Source organism: Podarcis melisellensis (genome assembly GCF_964234715.1).
Source record: "Podarcis melisellensis genome assembly, chromosome: 9".
Lineage (NCBI taxonomy): Eukaryota > Metazoa > Chordata > Lepidosauria > Squamata > Lacertidae > Podarcis > Podarcis melisellensis.
This window is the reverse complement of record NC_138541.1, coordinates 37,457,780-37,476,463: the sequence shown is the minus strand read 5'-3', so window position 1 is coordinate 37,476,463 and position 18,684 is coordinate 37,457,780. Positions and strand designations below refer to the sequence as shown.

General features: G+C 36.3%; 1 protein-coding gene across 2 annotated transcripts in view; it reads right to left on the bottom strand.

The window, feature by feature from the left end:
* The window catches only part of ARHGAP10 (Rho GTPase activating protein 10), a 101,150-nt gene that overhangs the window by 55,872 nt on the left and 26,594 nt on the right, over positions 1–18,684 (bottom strand). For both annotated transcript variants that reach the window (XM_081926026.1, XM_081926027.1), the window contains exons 2-8: positions 11,505–11,600; positions 11,345–11,406; positions 6,093–6,164; positions 4,328–4,429; positions 3,831–3,941; positions 3,103–3,207; positions 1,510–1,639 (exon numbers count right to left, since the gene is read on the bottom strand). In XM_081926026.1, the coding sequence (XP_081782152.1) occupies positions 1,510–1,639; positions 3,103–3,207; positions 3,831–3,941; positions 4,328–4,429; positions 6,093–6,164; positions 11,345–11,406; positions 11,505–11,600 (678 nt within the window). The remainder of the gene's footprint in view (positions 1–1,509; positions 1,640–3,102; positions 3,208–3,830; positions 3,942–4,327; positions 4,430–6,092; positions 6,165–11,344; positions 11,407–11,504; positions 11,601–18,684) is intronic.

Below are 18,684 nucleotides of genomic sequence, written 5' to 3'. Positions count from 1 at the left end.
CTCTGCAAAATCTTACGAGTTATCCTTCACCCATCTGCTTTTAGAGAAGGGAATGAATAAAAACAAAGAACAATAGTGAGAAGTAAGAATAGGAGATCTGGAGAAATGTGGGCAGAGACTTATAAATGTGGGAGTGTTTCTAAAGGGATTGCAGTGGTAAAAAGGAAACACTCTGTACAATCGTTTGGTTGGATCCCAAGGGTGCCCTTTCACATATGGAAGGCATCGTCCACTCCCAAAGGGCACTGTTATGTACTGAAGTTCTCACCCTGGGCCAGCAGGGGGATACTGTAGATAGTTCAGGTCCACATATGCAAATAAGGGATCGAAAGTGACGTTCAGTGATTGGATAGTTACAGAAAGTTGTTACAGTTACATTGTACTGAAGCTCTATATAAACAGGCTGGCTGAACCCTTCAGTTCAGTTCTGTTCTGGCCTGTGAATAAACAAGAGCTGTTTGAAGAATCGCTGTGCCGTCTGATATGTTCACCCACAACCTAACAGGCACTGTTCTACATCTTACAATAAAGCACTGCATGCAAAAATGCATGAGGTGCAGAACTCAAGGAGCTCATTTTTTTGCTCACAGTTCTCTGGCTACCCATTGTTCTGAAACCTAAACCTAAAACTAACATTCATAATTTCCTTAAATACATTTCCTGTTGCACATTTGTGATTCCTATTTGCTTATTTTTTTAAAAAAAAAACTTGCATTCAGCAATTTCATTTTTTAAAAATCACAGTGGTAGTATATACGGTTGGATCAGTACAATATGTTGTATGTGGGGCTACCTTTGAAAATGGTATGAAACTGCCAATGGTTCAAAACAAGGCAGCAAGTTTGCTACCAGGAACTGGACTGTATGATCATATACCCAAGCATTGTCACCTGCACTGATCTAACTATTTCAATATTTGTTCAAAGTGCTCAACAGCAAAACTTATGGCAACTTCTTATAGCATATTACAGCTCTTAAATTACAAAGGACAAAGAGACAGCATGGAAAACCTACAGAATTAAAATAAGAAATGTGTGCACAAAACTATATTAACTTTACTCCTGACTGTTGTGGATCCTAAGGAACTATAGGTGAACAGCTTGGGGGGGGGAATCAGTAGTAACCTAAGGTAAAACCCCCAAATGCGAGCTGAGCATCAAAATGATTACTATAGTTATCACTTGTTATTTGCATGCTATCCTTCATCAGATGATCTCAGGGTGAATAAAGTAAATTATTATTTATTGATTAGTTACAGTCACCTGTAACACTAAAAGGTCTTCAACTGACTTACAATGTATTTAATATTTACCACATTTTATCTAATCCATATGTAAAATCACAGCACACTTTAAAAAGCAAAATTACAACAATTACTAAACATCAGAGATTTCCCTCCCAAAGCCCAGACATACTTATCAACTGACAGAAAACAAAAGGCAATTCCAAATCCTTTCCCCTCAGCATCAAATGTATGGTCACCCTGAGCAACCTTCACAAATATCTTACTTTTCTCCTGCACATAAAGGTAGCCTTCCTTTGCAAATTGGTTTGCTCTTTTATGCTCCAGGGGATTTCGCTTGATTTTGTTCATGAGATCTTCGACTTCTGATCTTGTCCCTTCAAAACGATTTCTTGTCTATATAAGAGAAGGTTTTAGAAAAGGTTTTAACGAGTGAAAACGGTAAACGGAGTATCCCTATTTAAAAAACCAAAAGAGCCAGGATGATTAACACGCCTCTTGGGTGTCTGACATCCCTAAAAACTAATTGAAGGTTTCTATTGTTTTTTATGAGCAAGAGAAGATTTAAAACCAAAGCTACATAAAGCTTCAAGAAGAAAGTTTGGCAAAACAGCAGGTGGTGCCTAAAGACTCTGTTGGCTTGTTTCAAAGGGCAGGGGGAACAAATGATGGAATGATCAATAGCCCTTTCAGAAACTGATCCTCGTTCTTCATATAATATATGGTAGACCAGGCTTTCCTGGTCTTGGGTCCCCTAATGTTCACCATCTCTGACCATTTAGGATGCGACGGCTGGGGCTGATAGGAGGTGGAATACAACATCATCTGAGGACCCACGGTTGAGAAAGGCAGTGTGCACAATTGGTAGCAGCTTTACCTACTACTAAGTCCCACTGGATCAAGCCCTTTATCCCAATAACATTATATTGGAATTTTGTTAAGTGCACACAGACATTTAGGGTTGGTAAAAACAAGTACAAACAAGTGGATTTATATTACATAAAGTTACATTTTATTATAGTACATAATGAACGGATTGCCCTTGAAAAGGATGAAACCTATAGTTGTGGTTACTACCTTCAGCAAAGTCACCACAAACCATACAATACAGAGAACTGTCAAAAGTTCACATTTCAAATAATTCTGCATGCATGTTATAATATCATCATAGGAAAGGTGTTTCCAGCCACCCCACCTTTTGTAATTGGAAGCCCTGTAAGAAGCTTCTGCAGGAAGAGGGGACTGTGAGCAACATCATGGTAGGGTTGTTTCTAGGACTGAAGTGAAACAGTGACACTCCCTTGTTATTTTTGCTATTGGATGCTGCATGTTGTTTAAGTAATCTTGTTCTATATATAGTGGCTTTTTGTATATTATTATATTTTTGCGTTGCTATGTTATTATGAAATTATTACTGTGTTATTGTTTTGACATGTTACTATGAAATTGTTTGTGTAGTGTTTGTTTGAAATGTATCATTCCTTCTTTGCTGTAAGTCACTTTGAGCATGATTTTTGGGGAGAAAAGCAGTGTACAAATAAAATGAATGTTTTTTTTAAAAAAATAGTGTCTAAATGAGCAATTTCCATGTATACAGCATGTACGTCAAGAGAGGAAATTATTTTTCACAAGTTCAGCATAAAATAGCTGAAAGAAACACTGAATCAGGTTACTGTACAGAGGCCTAACAAGTCATTCAGCCTTTTAGCCTGAAGATGGCATTGTATTCCCTAAAGCTTATTCGCCTCACTTTTCAGAAATAATAAAAATAAAAAAATAGCAATAGCATGGACAACTTGTGTGGAAGGACATTTAAACTAAACATAAAAAGCTTAAATTAAAAGAGTACCTTCACTTACATTCTGGATATTGATCTGCAGAGCCATTTTGTAGTGATTAAAATCTTTGGCAAGCTCATAACCCTGATGGTAGAAGGTGAACATTCCTTGAAAAAATGACAGGACCTGAAATACAAATAATAATAATTATTATTCCCAAATTCCTGGGAGTAAGTCCCAATGAATACAAGCTGAATAACTAATTATTAGTAGAATTCCACAGCATTGCACAGAGATATTTAAAATTAATGTCAAAATCCATACAGATATTCAATACTCATATTCAATACAACTAAATGTCCTGAGCAAGAAAAACTCAAGAAGGAAACAGTACACAATAGTACAATTGTGGAAGACAGCCTCCTTAGCTTAAGCTGGTTTTTCCAAGCCTTAGCACCCATCAAATACATACTAACTCACTTCTTTATGTTAATAGTTACACAACCAGCACTGTCCACAAAGCTGTGATAGTCACACAGAGATTGCAACAGTGAGAAATATTGCCAGATAGAAGCACCTTAAACATGACTATGTGAATCTGTGAAGGAGAACTTATTTGGCCACATATTGAATGTATCAGATCAGCATGCAAATGAAAAAGAAAATAAGCTACACTGATGTAGAGAAAGCATGTGCAGGGCCTTGCACTGTTTAACCAGATTTCGTGTTTTGCTCTCTGCTACACCCATTACACTTCACTACATCCTAAAATTTATATCACAAAGAATATTTTACACCACAGTACTTACAGGTTCTACAAATTCAAATTTCTTTCGTTCTTGTATCTCTTGTAGCTTACACACATATTCAAGTGACAGTTCATAAAAATGTTTTCGGTTTACCTCCACTTGGTAATCTGCCTGGATAAAAAACAATGGAACAGTGCTTTAAAGAGTCACACATCCTATTCAGACTGATACAAACTATATTCTGCACGGACCACCACAATCCAACACAGTTGAGTGCATCTAAGTTAACTGCTCAGTGGACTGAAGCACACCTGATTATGACCCAAGCACTTCAAATGACAAAAAGGACAAACTTCTACGCATGGCCCAGGATTCATTCCACAGTGTTCATTAGATTAGCCTGTGTATTGCAGTTTGAAGTGCTCATGCAGTTTAAAAACAAACAAACAAACCCATATATGTAAACTAATAAGTGGATAGGTAAGCAGATAGGAAAATTATATTTACTTTCTCACTTAAGAGGGGAAACATCTTTGACAAGTTAATACAGGCATTACCTCCAATAACTGAGTTTCTTTCTTCTTAGCTGACATATTTAAATGCTTGTCTAGTAAACTGTAGTTCTTTTCTGTTTCTTTATCAAATTTCTTCTTTTCTTCCTGTAAGTACAATTTTAAAATTACAAGAAAATTTAAACAGTGAAATATGACAACACATTTGCTTTTATTTTGTTATCCAACTATTTCATTATTTTAAGCAAAGCTAACCATTTATTTTTGCAACATGTCCATTGTTGTTTTTCACATCACAAATGTACAAATATGCTTATAGATGGAATACATGGTTACATGCAACTTGCATTTGCACAGGGAACGTATTCATTTTCGCTTTCTACATGGGAAACCTCTGCAATTTTGGCCAGTGCTGCTCTGCTTAAAATATGAAAAGCAAAAACAAAGTGTGTGCATCCTTCAACATTTCTGAACTCAATCTTGTAATCTTAAGTGCTACACTATCATTTATTAATTTATAAATCAAAAATGTGTAATTCTGTTCCAAGATCCTAAACATACAAGATAAGAGTATTTTTATTTATTTAATCCATTTTTAAAATGCCCGTCATCACTTAAGATCCTAGGATGGTTTATGATATATCCATTAAAATTAGCAAGCAAAACCACTATAGCAATGCATCAAGTAGACTTCATCAGTTACTGCTGGATTGTAGTCCTTTGGAGGTGCATGTGGTAAATTATTGTTGGGTTTCTCCAGCATTGTTTAAATAAATCAATTTTCCCAGTTGTTGAATTTGATTTTCCCAGTTGTTGAATTTAACAACTGGGAAAATTGAATTGTTTAAACAATGCTGGAGAAACCCAACAATGATGTACCACATGCACCTCCAAAGGGCTACAATTCAATAAATGCGATTCCACCACAGAGAAGACCCTATTCCATGTCACTGTCCAACAGATGACACCTATCCGCAGAAAAAAATGAAACATGTTTCGTTTCCTTTAATCAAGTGACAGTCTAACCTGCGGATCTCAGGGCCCAGACAAGCTGATTCATAGATGAACTCCACAATGCAGCTTACGCTCATTATGTTCTAGTCACTTGATTAATGAAAACAAAACATGTTTAAATTAATTTAATTATTTAATAAAAACCGCATGAATGTGCAAGTGAACAAAACAATAGTTCAAAAGAAAAAAGCCCCTTCCAATTTTAGATGATGAACCCATTTCACGGCCTTTCAGAAGAGACATTCCCTCCTGTTTGGGAGAAAATGAGAAATGCCTCTTAAGAAGGCATCTTCTCCCTCATATATTTGTAGAAACTTACATGAAAAATATATGAGGCTTTATTTAACTAGGGACACATTTTAATCAAGCATACTTACATTGCAATCCTAAGCATGTTTAGCCAAACATAAAAAACCCACTTTTTTCAATGGGGTTACACTGAGTAAGTGTGTTTAGGACTGCATTCTTGATTGACTGATCAGCTAAATGTTGGTTATAAGTGCTTTCTTCTGGGTTACATAAACCTAGAATAGTAGAATGGGGTCATTCATCTTAAATGCATTCAATACCTGTCTGAAACTAGAAGAACTGAAAATTAGTGTTGGTAGATTGGAAATGGCCCCTGTTTTTATATGCTTTTGGTACATTTTTGCCCTTACTTCTTTATGAGCTAGGCCTGCAAAAGGATTGTTTTTTTAAACTCCCCAATCTGTTCAAAGTTAAATGTTCTCTAATTTTACCTACCAAACTAACACACACAAAATTTAACTACAAAGGCAAAAAGCTACCAACAAACCTTTACAGCTCCAAGTTGCTCTTTTCTGAATCTTTCCAGAGGTTTGATCAGCGTTTCAGTAACACTAAGGGCCTTCCAAGGAAGAAGAAAACCAAATATTAGTCTTACAAGCTTACACCGTGTACTTACAAATATTTCAGTTTGCAGAATTATTGTAGATCTGTTTCCATAATTTCAAAGCCGAAGTCAACCTTTATCTCAGGCCAACAGCTACTTTGCCATTAGAAAAAGCTCCATTTGTACATGTACATTGTTTTATCAGTCATAAATATTTGTTAAAGGGGTTGGAAGAGTCTTGCCAGAGTACACACCCTCTGTGCCAAGGTCATTTTGGGTACTGGTGCATGAAGGTTGTGAATGCATGCACTAGACCCATATACACAACCAGGCTCATTTTCAGAATTCTGTTTTCCTTGTTTATAGAATCATAGAATTGTAGAATTGTAGAGTTGGAAAGGACCCTGAATATCATCTTGCCCAACCCTCTGCAATGCAGGAATCCTGCCCACAGCCATTCCTAGGTGGGCTTGAACAACCAACCTTCTGGTTAACAGCCACACACGCTGACCCATTGCATCACAATGCACACAAACTATAGTATATGTACTACACCAGCAAAGTTTGAAAGTTAGCATGCATTTTAGTAGGGGATTTCTGCTTTCCTCCTTCAGCAGAAACTCCAGATACAAAGCAAGTTGCACGCTAGACGGATACAGAAAGTATTTAATGGAAACAAAAAGCCAATAATGTCCTTTTTAAAAAAAACTTCAACTATATCAATTGAAAGAATATTAACTTCTATATTATCATACAGTCAGAAAATTATACTAAATTAATGACTGACATTTTAAAGTCTATAGGATGCAGGAAGTTGATAATACTCTATGCATACCCTTTAAGAGTGAATGAAAAGCCTACACTTTGCTTTCATATGCTACAGTGGAAGAAGGATGTGTTCTATGATGCCTAAATTATTAATACCTTCAGTATTTGTCCATATAAGAAAAAAGTACTGTTTTGGGCTCATTTCAGACTAGATATTAAGAACATGGTGTCTGTTCTAAAGGCATTCTTCGAAGAGTCTCCCACGACCCACATACTAACTACTCTGAGTTCCAGTCTGAAAGAACATTTTGCACTCATTCCATTGGCAAAGGAACAGCTGACCTTTAGTTGGTTAGCACATTTTTTTCTTTTTTAAAAAAGGGAACACATTTTTTTAAAATATATGATTTATTGTAGCAGAGGAAAACAAGCTTCTCAGATGCTGAAAAAATTATTTATTTACTTACTGCTTGAAATACACAGAACTATAGTAACTTATACATAGATAAAGCAATCTTTTAGAGCAGGACTTAAAAGTCTTATTCATTTTCATTTTTCCCTTTTGTTGTTGTCAAAACATACCTAAAGCATTTTCAAGCGCCCCATCAAACTATAATCTTTTTTTTTACTTCTACGTCTTCAGTTTAGACAGCTCCCATCCCTCTTTCCAATATAGCCTCACAAGACACGTCACATGTAAGTTCCTTAGTAGAAAGGACTGTGCAGAATTTGAGTTGGTCTGATCAAACTCAGGAAAGTTTCTCAACCTGACTGAGCTAAAGTTTAGGTATATGCCTTTATATTATTTCTATGAGGCCTTTCACCATCCCACATGACTGGTAACAGCTCCTTTCCTACATGCACCCACAAAAGCTAGGGGAAGTATTTTCTTCCCCATCTTTTTATGAAATAAATCTCTAAAACGAGTCTGTAAAAGGTGTCAGCCTTTGAAGGCATTTACAGAGTTCTGCCTAAAGTATGATTAGTTTTCAGGGGTTGGAGAAGTATTTTCAAGATTCATGCAATTTGCTTAGCTATTCATGGAAATGTTCAAGGAAACTCCAGCATGCACATTTTGAAATGAAAATAAGACTCAGCACAATCTTTATAAACTGGGGAAGGTACATTCTGAAATATACAAAAAAGCATGAATGAGCACAAGAGACTTGCCTGCTCTACCAGCTTTACATGTGATGGCGTTAACTGGATACAATGCTAAGTCATGATTTAGAATTAATAGCATGAACTTCAACAACCCTAAGACTTGCATGATGTTGCATGAGGAAAAAGGAGTTCAGATGCTTCCACTAGCATTTTAGATTAAATACAGTTTAATTTGTCATCTGAACCCTAAAACTGTGGCTAATCTTAACTACAGCGAGTTGAAACTAGACAGCTTCAAACCATGATTTCTAGTTAAGATTAAACACAATTGTTGAGAGAACACAACAAGCTGTGGTTAATCTAAACTGTAAACGAAAGCTTCCAAATTCATGCTCACAGCCATACCAAAAGAGGAGGGTTGTGTGCAAGTCCAATACTCCTTTTTCATAATGCTAGGCTAGAGATAGGCAATGTGGTACACTCCAGATGTTGTGGACTTCCAACTTCCATCAGCATTAGGCAACATAGCCTCTGATAAGAGATTATGGGAGTTGTGATCCAGAACATCTGAATAGTACCATGCTGCCTACCCCATGCTAAGCCATGGTTCAGTGTTACATCAGAATGAAGCCTGTAAGGAAGTGTAAATATGTGTGAGTAACAGAACACAGATTCAGAAGGCTAATGTATTTACAATTTTCATTGGTTGCAAATACATTCGGTTTCAAATAAATTATTTCTAGTAGCTGAAAGTAGAATGCTAAATTATTGACCATTGTCTGTTTGTCAAACATTGTCAAATAGGAATAGTGTTGTAAATGAATTTATTATCAGACAAATGCTAGAACATTAACAGTGGCAAAGTTTTTATCGGTGGTTGCAAGAACAAATAATCCCTATATTCTGAACAAAATGCTTGTTTAACCTGGAGGTAAGCTGTATGTATTGTGTATTGCTTTGTAATGATTTGATGGGTTTCTGGACCGTAATAAAGATTGATGATTATTATCTAACAGAAGATAACCTTCTGAAGTATTTTCACAGCTACAAAGAAAAAGGTTTTTCCAAATTGTAATTCTTATTTACGACTACATTCCTTTAAGGGTATCAACAAATACACTTGTAATGCCTAACCAGCTGGACTTGTATTTTTGGAAACCACCCAAAATATCCCCAAGTGACCAAAAGAAAAATCTCTCTCAATTTCAGCCTTGGGGAATTTAACCAAGTTACAGAAAAGTGTGTTTTTATCAGAACTACCCAATAATAGCTTGTGGGAATTTTTTTTAAGCCCCATGTTTTCTTTCAAAAAATGACTCATTTATTTCACATCCCTATGGAAAAAAACAACATTAAGAAAAAAAGTAAATGGGCTACTGATAAAATGTTCCACATTCACTGATCTAAGAGAACAGGCAGGATGTCAACACTACAAGCACATATTTCCTAATCAGCAACCTGCTTTTGAATTTGTGAATATTATTGTAATGAGGTCTTAAGGAAGGAAATGGGTCTTTTAAATTAAAAAAATAGTCTATATTTTCATACATTTGCCTGAAGGGACTATGTTGAATAGGTCACTGAGTGCCTTTGCTGGCAAACAGGGAAAAGGGGGAGAGAAAAGAGAATGGGAACATGAAGAACTCATGGTTTGAAACTGGCTTGTTTTGAAACTAACCAGAGTTTGCACGAGCCCTGGTTCAAGCTATAGAAGCCAACATTAATGGAAAACAAAAGCTTCCAAGCTCCTTCTCTCAACTGCACAAGCCCAGAAGGAGGTTAGGCTCTGTCATACAGTGGTAAACCTCAGACGCCTGTGTCCTGTGAAGCCCACTAGTTGCCCTTGCACATCTGCAAGCAAATTTACTCTTCCACCACTGTCTTGCTACCAAATTTGCCCCACCGCTTTTTGTCACTTCTTCTGTCAAAAAATCAAACATTTACTTTCCTTGCCATCTTTTCTTCGGTTTCTGCAGTGCACTGCAATGCTGAGCTCAGTATTGCTCTTGCTGCCCTAACTTTATTTCCAGTTTCTTCCTTCATACTTCTTTCGATCACAGATAACACTAAGCAGTTGTTCTTTTAAAGTTGCTTAGTTTTATTGTTATTTTAACTTTTTGTAAGCTATTCTGGAAAGCTGTTGAAGGGTGGGCTATACATCAAAACAATTTTTATTGCTGTTAGCCACTTTGGGAATTCTATATGGCAAGACAGCAAACAAAGAAAGGGCTGCCATATGTTGAGGAACTCTACCAGCAAATTCCATTAACATACTTCTGTGCAGCTACTCAGAGTAAGACATATTTGTGGCATATACTTCAAGTTTTCAAAACATTTTGGCAGTAATAGTTTTAAGGCCAGTTTACACCACAAAACCAGGTGCTTTACAAGGCATTCTATGCACAGAATGTTGCACTGAAAAGCAATTTCTGTGAACAGATGCATTATGGCACAGAAAAATCAATAAAAATTCACATCAGCCTACGGTGTCTTCAACAGATTGTAAAAAGAGAAGTCAGTGATGCAGCTAATCCCAAGACACTACATCACCTTTTTTTTTTTAAGGTTGCAAGAAGAACGAGCTGTTAAAGAGTTGGAGGAGTTCCTCTGGGAAGACTTTGTAATTTCGACTTTAAAAAAAAACAAACATCTGAGAGAGACTTTTATATAGCTTTGGCCTGGAACCAAATTTTGTGTGGTGCTATATATCCTAACATTCCATTGGTTTCAATGGAACATCTGTGGAATGTTGGCACTACTAAAATGTACAGTGAGCTGAAAACATAGACAAGATGAAATATAGTCTCATTTTATTCCATCTGCCAGCACTAAGGTGACATACACACAAAAGTCAAAATATTTGCTATAGCACCCTGAAAGCAGAAACTCACAGCGAAAAAGGTAATGAAGAATTTCATTTTCTGCACTAATTCCTTCAACTTTCAAACTGAAAAAACTGTGTCCTTTAATTCCAAAGAGTTGATGATCCTTTGCATGTGTGTTCATGCAATTTCCTCGTATGAAAGGTTTGAAGAACAGTGGAAAGTGCTATGAAAATGAGGAGTCCGGTAGATACAGTGACAGAAAACAAAAGCTACAACCAAGTGTATTCTTAGTGTTCTGAAGAATTCAGTTTGTGCCTGCTAAAAACAATTTCAAATGGAGTCTTCTACCACTGCCTTAAACAGAACACTTCAGTGATAAGAAACTGCTATGTACCGAGTCAGACCACTAGCCCATCTAGCCCAATGTTGTCTATATTCAGCAGTGACCAGAAGGACAGCATGAGCTGATCTCACTTCTCAATGCCGCCAAGAACTTACCAGTATTTCTCTTTGTTCTTCTAGATTTTTCAGAAAGTTAGAGAATTCATGGAGGGATGCATCTGCAACAGGAATAAAAACATCAAGACACATGGTATACTATCAGAAAAGTAGGAAAAACTAAAGAATATTACATGCTCATTGCCCCTCATTAACATACCTATACATCGTTCATCATCTGTTTCTGCATCACCAATAAACTCAAATTTAAAGTCTCTCAGTGAATGGGCAAACTTTCTTTGGGCAGCTGAGAGATCTGTAAATAAAGAAAAAATATAAATTTCAAATCAAGAACCTAGAAGAAACAGAGTGGAATATTTACGTTTAATTCAACTTAAATTGAAATTTTCCCATGAAGAGGTTTGTAGATCATGCCACAAAGGCACAAAAGATTAAACTATAATAAAAGTTTGTGTAATTTTATGCTTCTTAAAGCTACACTTTCAAATCCTTTAACTAGCAATAGAACCATTCATAATTATGCAAATGTATTATGAATTGAGCTTGGCTGTATTATGAATTCAGTATCATTTCCGCCAGTTTTATCTGGCTCAGGATTGCACTAATTTTTTAAGAAAATGTAGATCACACAATGCTAAACTCAGCTCATCTGCATTTTAAATCACTAGGAGAAAACAGACCTAAATCACTGATAAAATAACATTTTACATTCGCAGTTCAGATATTTTCTAACCAATGCAAACAAAGTGACTGATACAGTCATTAACACTTGTTAGACAACTAAAAATGCATATGTCAGATGAGGGCAACCAAGCTACTGGTTGCTTAGAATTTTGGTGAATATAACTTGTGATGGACCTACGAACCGGACCTGCCACATGGACCTGCTCATAACACTTCACAGTCCACATCCACAACAACCTTCAACCAGTTTACCTAACTAGGTAAGATAAATCTAAATTGTCAGTGGTGCTTATGCATAGGCCTAATAATTCATAATATCCATTCTCATTTGGACAGATAAAGGATATTGCATTAGTCAATTGCTTATTTTCTATTTCCCTTCAAGAACATCTTCTCCTAAAGTATGGCAGCCACAGATCAACTTTTCCCCAAGAAAGAAACACCTAATGTGAAAACTAGTGATAGAAAAACTCTTAATGTTGTGGACATAGGGAAAATGATTCCCTTTGGAATAATGGAAATGAGATATATTCACCTGAAGTATGGAAAAGACAGGCCCAGGATAAAGGCTAGGCTCCCAGAATCTCATATTCAAGTTATTTATAGTTCAACAGACATGGCTGAAATGGAGACGCTTTACAGATATGCAGACACAAAAATTTTAATCCTGTCTGAAAGTTAGAAGGCAATTGGAATTACTATCTTCCCTTTTAAACATGGATGCTATAATAACGACAAAGTTATCAAAGTGTAGCTACATATTACCGTAATTCCTATAAAAACCAGATATCCCATTACATCCTTATGTGATCTAATATGATTTTAAAACTGTAAGAACTGAGTATTGTCTCAACAATGAAAGAAAAAAGGGACTGCATTGGCTCCCCCCACCCACACTAAAAGCAACAATTCTGCCAAACCATCATATTCCAAAGTACAGTTTCAGATTCCATGCTGATATGCCAATTACACCCATATAGATTTCTACCCACTTAAGACTGTTGGCATTTATAATTAATTGGTGCACTTAAATTCACCACCTACCAATACAAAGGCCATCCACAAAGAACATCTGAAATGCAAATAATATTGTGGGGAGGGGCAACAGGTAGAGGCTAAGATTTTAGCAGCCAACTGACGGTGCATTAGCAAGAGGGGGGGGGGGGAATACAATGTATTCATTCTGCTCTCTCATTGTGGATTGCTGAGAAAGAAAAGAAACCAGCAATAAGAACAGAGGCAACGCATCCTAAAAGCAATTGCTATGATAATGGAACTACAACAAAAATATTTTCACAAAATAAACAGCACTTGAGTCTAACAATGAAACCGGGGAGGAAGGAAGCTGTTTCCACTGCTTAACATGCACACACCACACAAATACTAAATAAAGCCACTTCTGCACAATGGAAGTTTGACCCTTCACAGGAGATCCATGATTAGATTCCTTAATGTCTTTATTTCTATATAAAAGCAACTATGACATGTTCTGAGCACCACAATTTGAGGAGGTTATTGACAAGCTGGAATGTGTGCAATGGAGAGGGCGACCAAGATGATCAAGGGTCTGGAAACCAAGTTATGAGGAATGGTTGAGGAAACTGGTTAGCTTTAGCCTGATAAAGAAAGGACTGAGAAAAGGTATGATAGCCATCTTCGAATATCTTAAAGGACTTTCATCTGGAGGATGGAGCATGCTTCTTTTCTCTTGCCCCAGGGTCTAGGACCTGAACCAATGGCTTCAAGTTATAAGAAAGGAGATTCCAACAAAACATCAGGAAGCACGTTCTGACCGTAAAAGCTGTCGGAACAGACTCCCACAAGACTCTCTTTCCTTGGAGGTTTTTAAGCAGAGGTTGGATAGCCTTCTGTCATGCATGATCTAATTGAAATTCCTGCATTACAGGGGGTTGAACTAGATGACCCTTGGGGTCCCTTCCAACTCTACAATTCTGTGATTCATGAAATTTTTCACTACAATGCTAAATCAGCAGAGATAAATGTTTACTATATCTTAATATAGTATGTTTAGGATCAGGGTATCCAAATCCACTTTTATGCCAGGACACAGTATGATATGTGTGTAAGAAGCTAATTAGTTGAATGTATAAGTTCCTTTCCTTTATTTGCTCTGCACTTTAACTTGGATGGGTCATATGGCGATAATAAAGAAATAGATTCTGAAACCCCCAGGTGGTTGTCACCAATGGAAGCAAAGGCAGTGAAAAAACTTAACATGGACTCTAATTGGCCTAAATATTGTGAAATTTTAGAATATGATGGTGAAAAACTGAAGCTTCAAAGTTTTGAGAAGCTAAAGCATAAAGTTCGAGATTGGCTACATTATCGTCAGATAAATGAGACATTTAAGCAGGACAGGAAACTTGGTTTTCAGAAGGAGAGGTCAAAGTTAGAAACAGAATTGTTAGAATCCAATACTAAGAATTTATCTAAAATGTATAATTTGCTGCTGAAATGGAACACACAGGATGAAATGGTGAAATCAGCTATGATTAAATGGGCACAGGACATCGGTCATGATATTATGTTTGTTGACTGGGAACAGTTATGGACCACCGGTATTAAATTTATGGCATGTAGTGCCTTGAAAGAGAACATAATGAAAATGATCTATAGGTGGTACATGACCCCAGTCAAACTTGCAAAGATCTACCATCTGCCCAATAATAAATGCTGGAAATGTAATGAGACTGAAGGCACTTTTTATCATCTTTGGTGGACCTGCCCAAAGATTAAGGCCTACTGGGAAATGATCTATAATGAAATTAAGAAAGTCCTTAAGTGGACATTTGCAAAGAAACCGGAGGCTTTTCTCTTGGGCATGGTCGGCCAATTGGTACCAAAGAAGGATAAGACATTTTTTATGTATGCAACCACAGCAGCAAGAATTCTGTTGGCAAAGTATTGGAAGATGCAAGAACTACCTACTCTGGAAGAATGGCAGACGAAGGTGACGGAATATATGGGATTGGCAGAGATGACCGGCAGAATCCGTGACCAGAGGAAAGAGACAGTGGAAGAGGACTGGAGAAAATTTAAAATATATCTCAAAAATTATTGTAAAATTGTGGACTGACAAGATGTCAAGGGGTAAGAAATAAAGAATTACAGCCGTAAATGTTAAACTTTAAGTAAATTTAAAAGGGACTTGCTTGAAAAAAATGGCAAAATAAGGATGTGGTGAAAGGAAGGTATGGGGAAGTCAAATTTTTGTTGTATGTTTTTGATGTTTGTGTTTTGTTCTGTATTGTCTTTTATATGTGTAAAAAACCAATAAAAATTATTTAAAAATAATAATAAAGAAATAGATTCTGGATGCAAACTTTGTTTACTTCTTCCTTCTTCCTTCCAGCATGTTTGCTTTCAAATTAAGTTGAGTCAACTTCTTCAAAGAGTTACGGTAATTTCTGCCAGTTTCCTCATAATTATATGTATGCACACACTGTTTTAATTACCATGTAATTACTAAGCTAATAAATAGTTATAGACTTTATCATGAATTGGGCTTAGGACAGACAAGTATATAAAACTATACACATTAAGAACTACACAAGGCCTAGTTTAGTTCACTGAACCCCCTATTTGTACCCAAATCACATTAAGAGGATAAACTCAAAACATATTTTCATATAAATTATTCTGATCTTATCACTTCATATTTTTCAAAAAATATAATAACCACCCTAGGTACTCTTGTATTTTTAATATAGCACCACAGTATGCAATTTGCAGTCTGTAGGCATCTCACTGCAAAACATTCCTGGAAATGGGAATGCTTATTTATATTCACATATACAAGTATTTTCAAGAGTTTGGCTGGAAGTACAGAGTTATCCTCCTGTTATAAAAGTAGACTTCAGACATTTTGAAGTACATAACTAGCACTATAACTGATCTATTATGGGGAAATGGATTTATGGGGTAGTTCTTTCAAGGAGAACAACAAAGCAGGTGGCAGATTAAAATACAGCATGCTCACTATTTCAAGATTTCATTTTGTGTCTATCCATCTCAAAGGGCCAGTACAACCCAAATACTTTGGCTAACGCACCATCAACTACATGCCTTCTTAAACAATCCAGCAGTAAAATCAGCAGCCACTAGGCCCTTGACCACCTTCGAAAACCTTCTCCTGACAGCAGAAGGACACGGCAAAGGGACCACAACTATTAAAAGAAACTACATAAATGCCTCACCCCTCCTTGCTGCAAGTTTTCTACTGGCTAAATTAGTTTCTCTCCAGTCCAAAATGCAGATTGTACCACGTAATCATCAGTTTGCTGGACAAACTAAGAATCAAAGTAATTTTACTTAGGTTGGATCAGTCCTCTTAGATCTGCTACACAAAGCAATTAAGGCAACCAAAACTTTAAATTAGGTTAACTAAAGATAAATGCTGGATTAGGTCCTAAAGGTAAATGCCTGGATTTGTACCCAAACATCTCATTATAAAGGAAAGTAGGTCTCAGGGTTCCACTTACAACCTATATTTTAATAGAATACAAGCAGAAGATTAAGACATGATTATACTACATTATGAATAATATTGTAACAAGATGAACCTGTGCTATGCTAAGTTGTCATTCATAAAGCTGAAAGATGGGTGTTACATGTTGCTGAATGTCAGCTTCCATCTAGCAGCAGAAATCCATCCAGGAAACACATTCTAATTTGTTTTCATTTCCTTTTATCTAACAAAGCTTAATTCTAGAGAATGAAAGAATAATCCTAGACTAATTGATGGGGACAGTGATTACCATGTTGGTCATTTTTGGCAAATGTGCCACAAGTCGAGTTCAAAGTATATGATTACATCACTCTGATACATGCAGCATAAAAGTATGTCAACATAAATATAGTATTGAATAATAATAATTTTATTATTTATACCCCACCCATCTACCCCATACCATGTAACTGGTATGAAAGGTACTAAAAAGCAGTGAATTTGAATATTCAAGTTTGTACATGAATTAAAATATTTTAAAGAATATATTCCTCTTCCTTTAAATGGAGCCATTAGCAATTAACCTACTGCATGAAATGGAAAGAAGGGGTGGGGTGGGCAGAAAAAGAGACAAAATTTGGAACACACAGTAAAGATATTTAGATAAATACACATGCCAGAACACATACTGTATTCATTTTTTTTCATATTCACAGTTAGAATCCTATGACTCAGCTGCTGAACATTTACAAGAGGATGTTCGATGTCCTTGTGCCAGTAGGAGCGCAACTGACAGATGCTCATCGTAAACCACATTCCACAGCATAGGCATGTACTTTTGTGTCATGCACAAACCTCAAACTGTAGTGGCACATTTAAGACTAACAAATGTGGCATACACTCATGAGAGCCAGAAAGCTGGAGCCCACTCTCAGATCCTCCAATTTAAAATAATAAGAATAATAATATTCTGATGCTTACAGTGCAATTCTACACATGTTTACTCAGAAATAAGTCCTACTATGTTCAACTAGGCTTACTCACAGGTAAGCTTGGATCAGATTTTAGGCCTAGTAATTAAATTGAGATTTATCCATCTTTGCAAGTGTCTTATAAAGGCTACTATTTAGGGGGGGGGCATATTACAAAAAATGAGCAAGTTATCCCACTTGAAATGCCTACTCCACTGGAATTTACCAGTCACAGAAGTCATTATTGTTTAATGTTAAAACAGAGCTTAGAAAAGTATATATTTTTCTTCATATCTAAGATCTGAGATATGGGTGGCTTCATCCAGACTGTATAATTTAAACTTTGTTACTGAAACATTTCAAGCACTAAACAACAACAAGAGATTAAAACTAAGACAACTTTATTCAAACAGGCATCTATAAGCTACAGTGAGATCACTGATCTAACTCTGGCTGATACTTTAATAAAGGTTTTGTGAAAACACTATGGAAAGACAACAAGCGATAGCAACAAATGAAAATGTAGCAGCCCATAATTAAAACAATATGAAATAGGCAAGGCAGTGGACAGAAGAAAATATTTCAGGCGATGGAGAGAGAAATAAAGATTATGCAATATAATGGGCACCCCACTCTTGGAATATATATATTTGCATTTACTACTTTGAACCTGGATAGCCCTGTGGTAACATCAAGATTAACAAGATGACTTATCTATAAGCAGATTCAGTGTCTGCATTAAGAGACTTTTCTCCTGTCAATCAATTTATTTTGTTTATTATTAACATGAGTGCCTGTCATACACACACACGCCCCACATTAGTTTTTCCAAAACTGACAATATACAAGTCATAATTAGTTTCAACCACAGAAGCTGAGAATCTGCTGCCAACAATAGGTTGGTGTAAACAAGTTTTGTCAAACCACATTTTTGTCGGCGTGTGTCTAAAAGGTATGATCTATCTTTTTGTTTCATCATTGTGGACTTTTATCACTTAGTCATACGAAGTATATTTATACTTGTAAAACTCTGTGACTAAAAGTGTAAAAACACTCGACACATTCGACTTCATTTTTGTCCTGCACTGTTCAGAACTCATCTTTCTGCATCTCTTGTTCTGATTCTCCCCCCCCCCCCCGAATTGCAGGGGGTTGGATTAGATGATCCTCATGTTCCCTTCCAACTCTACCATTCTATGATTCTATGACCGCTTTTCCTAGGGCTCTACTTGCAATGTTCAAACTCAAATATTAAT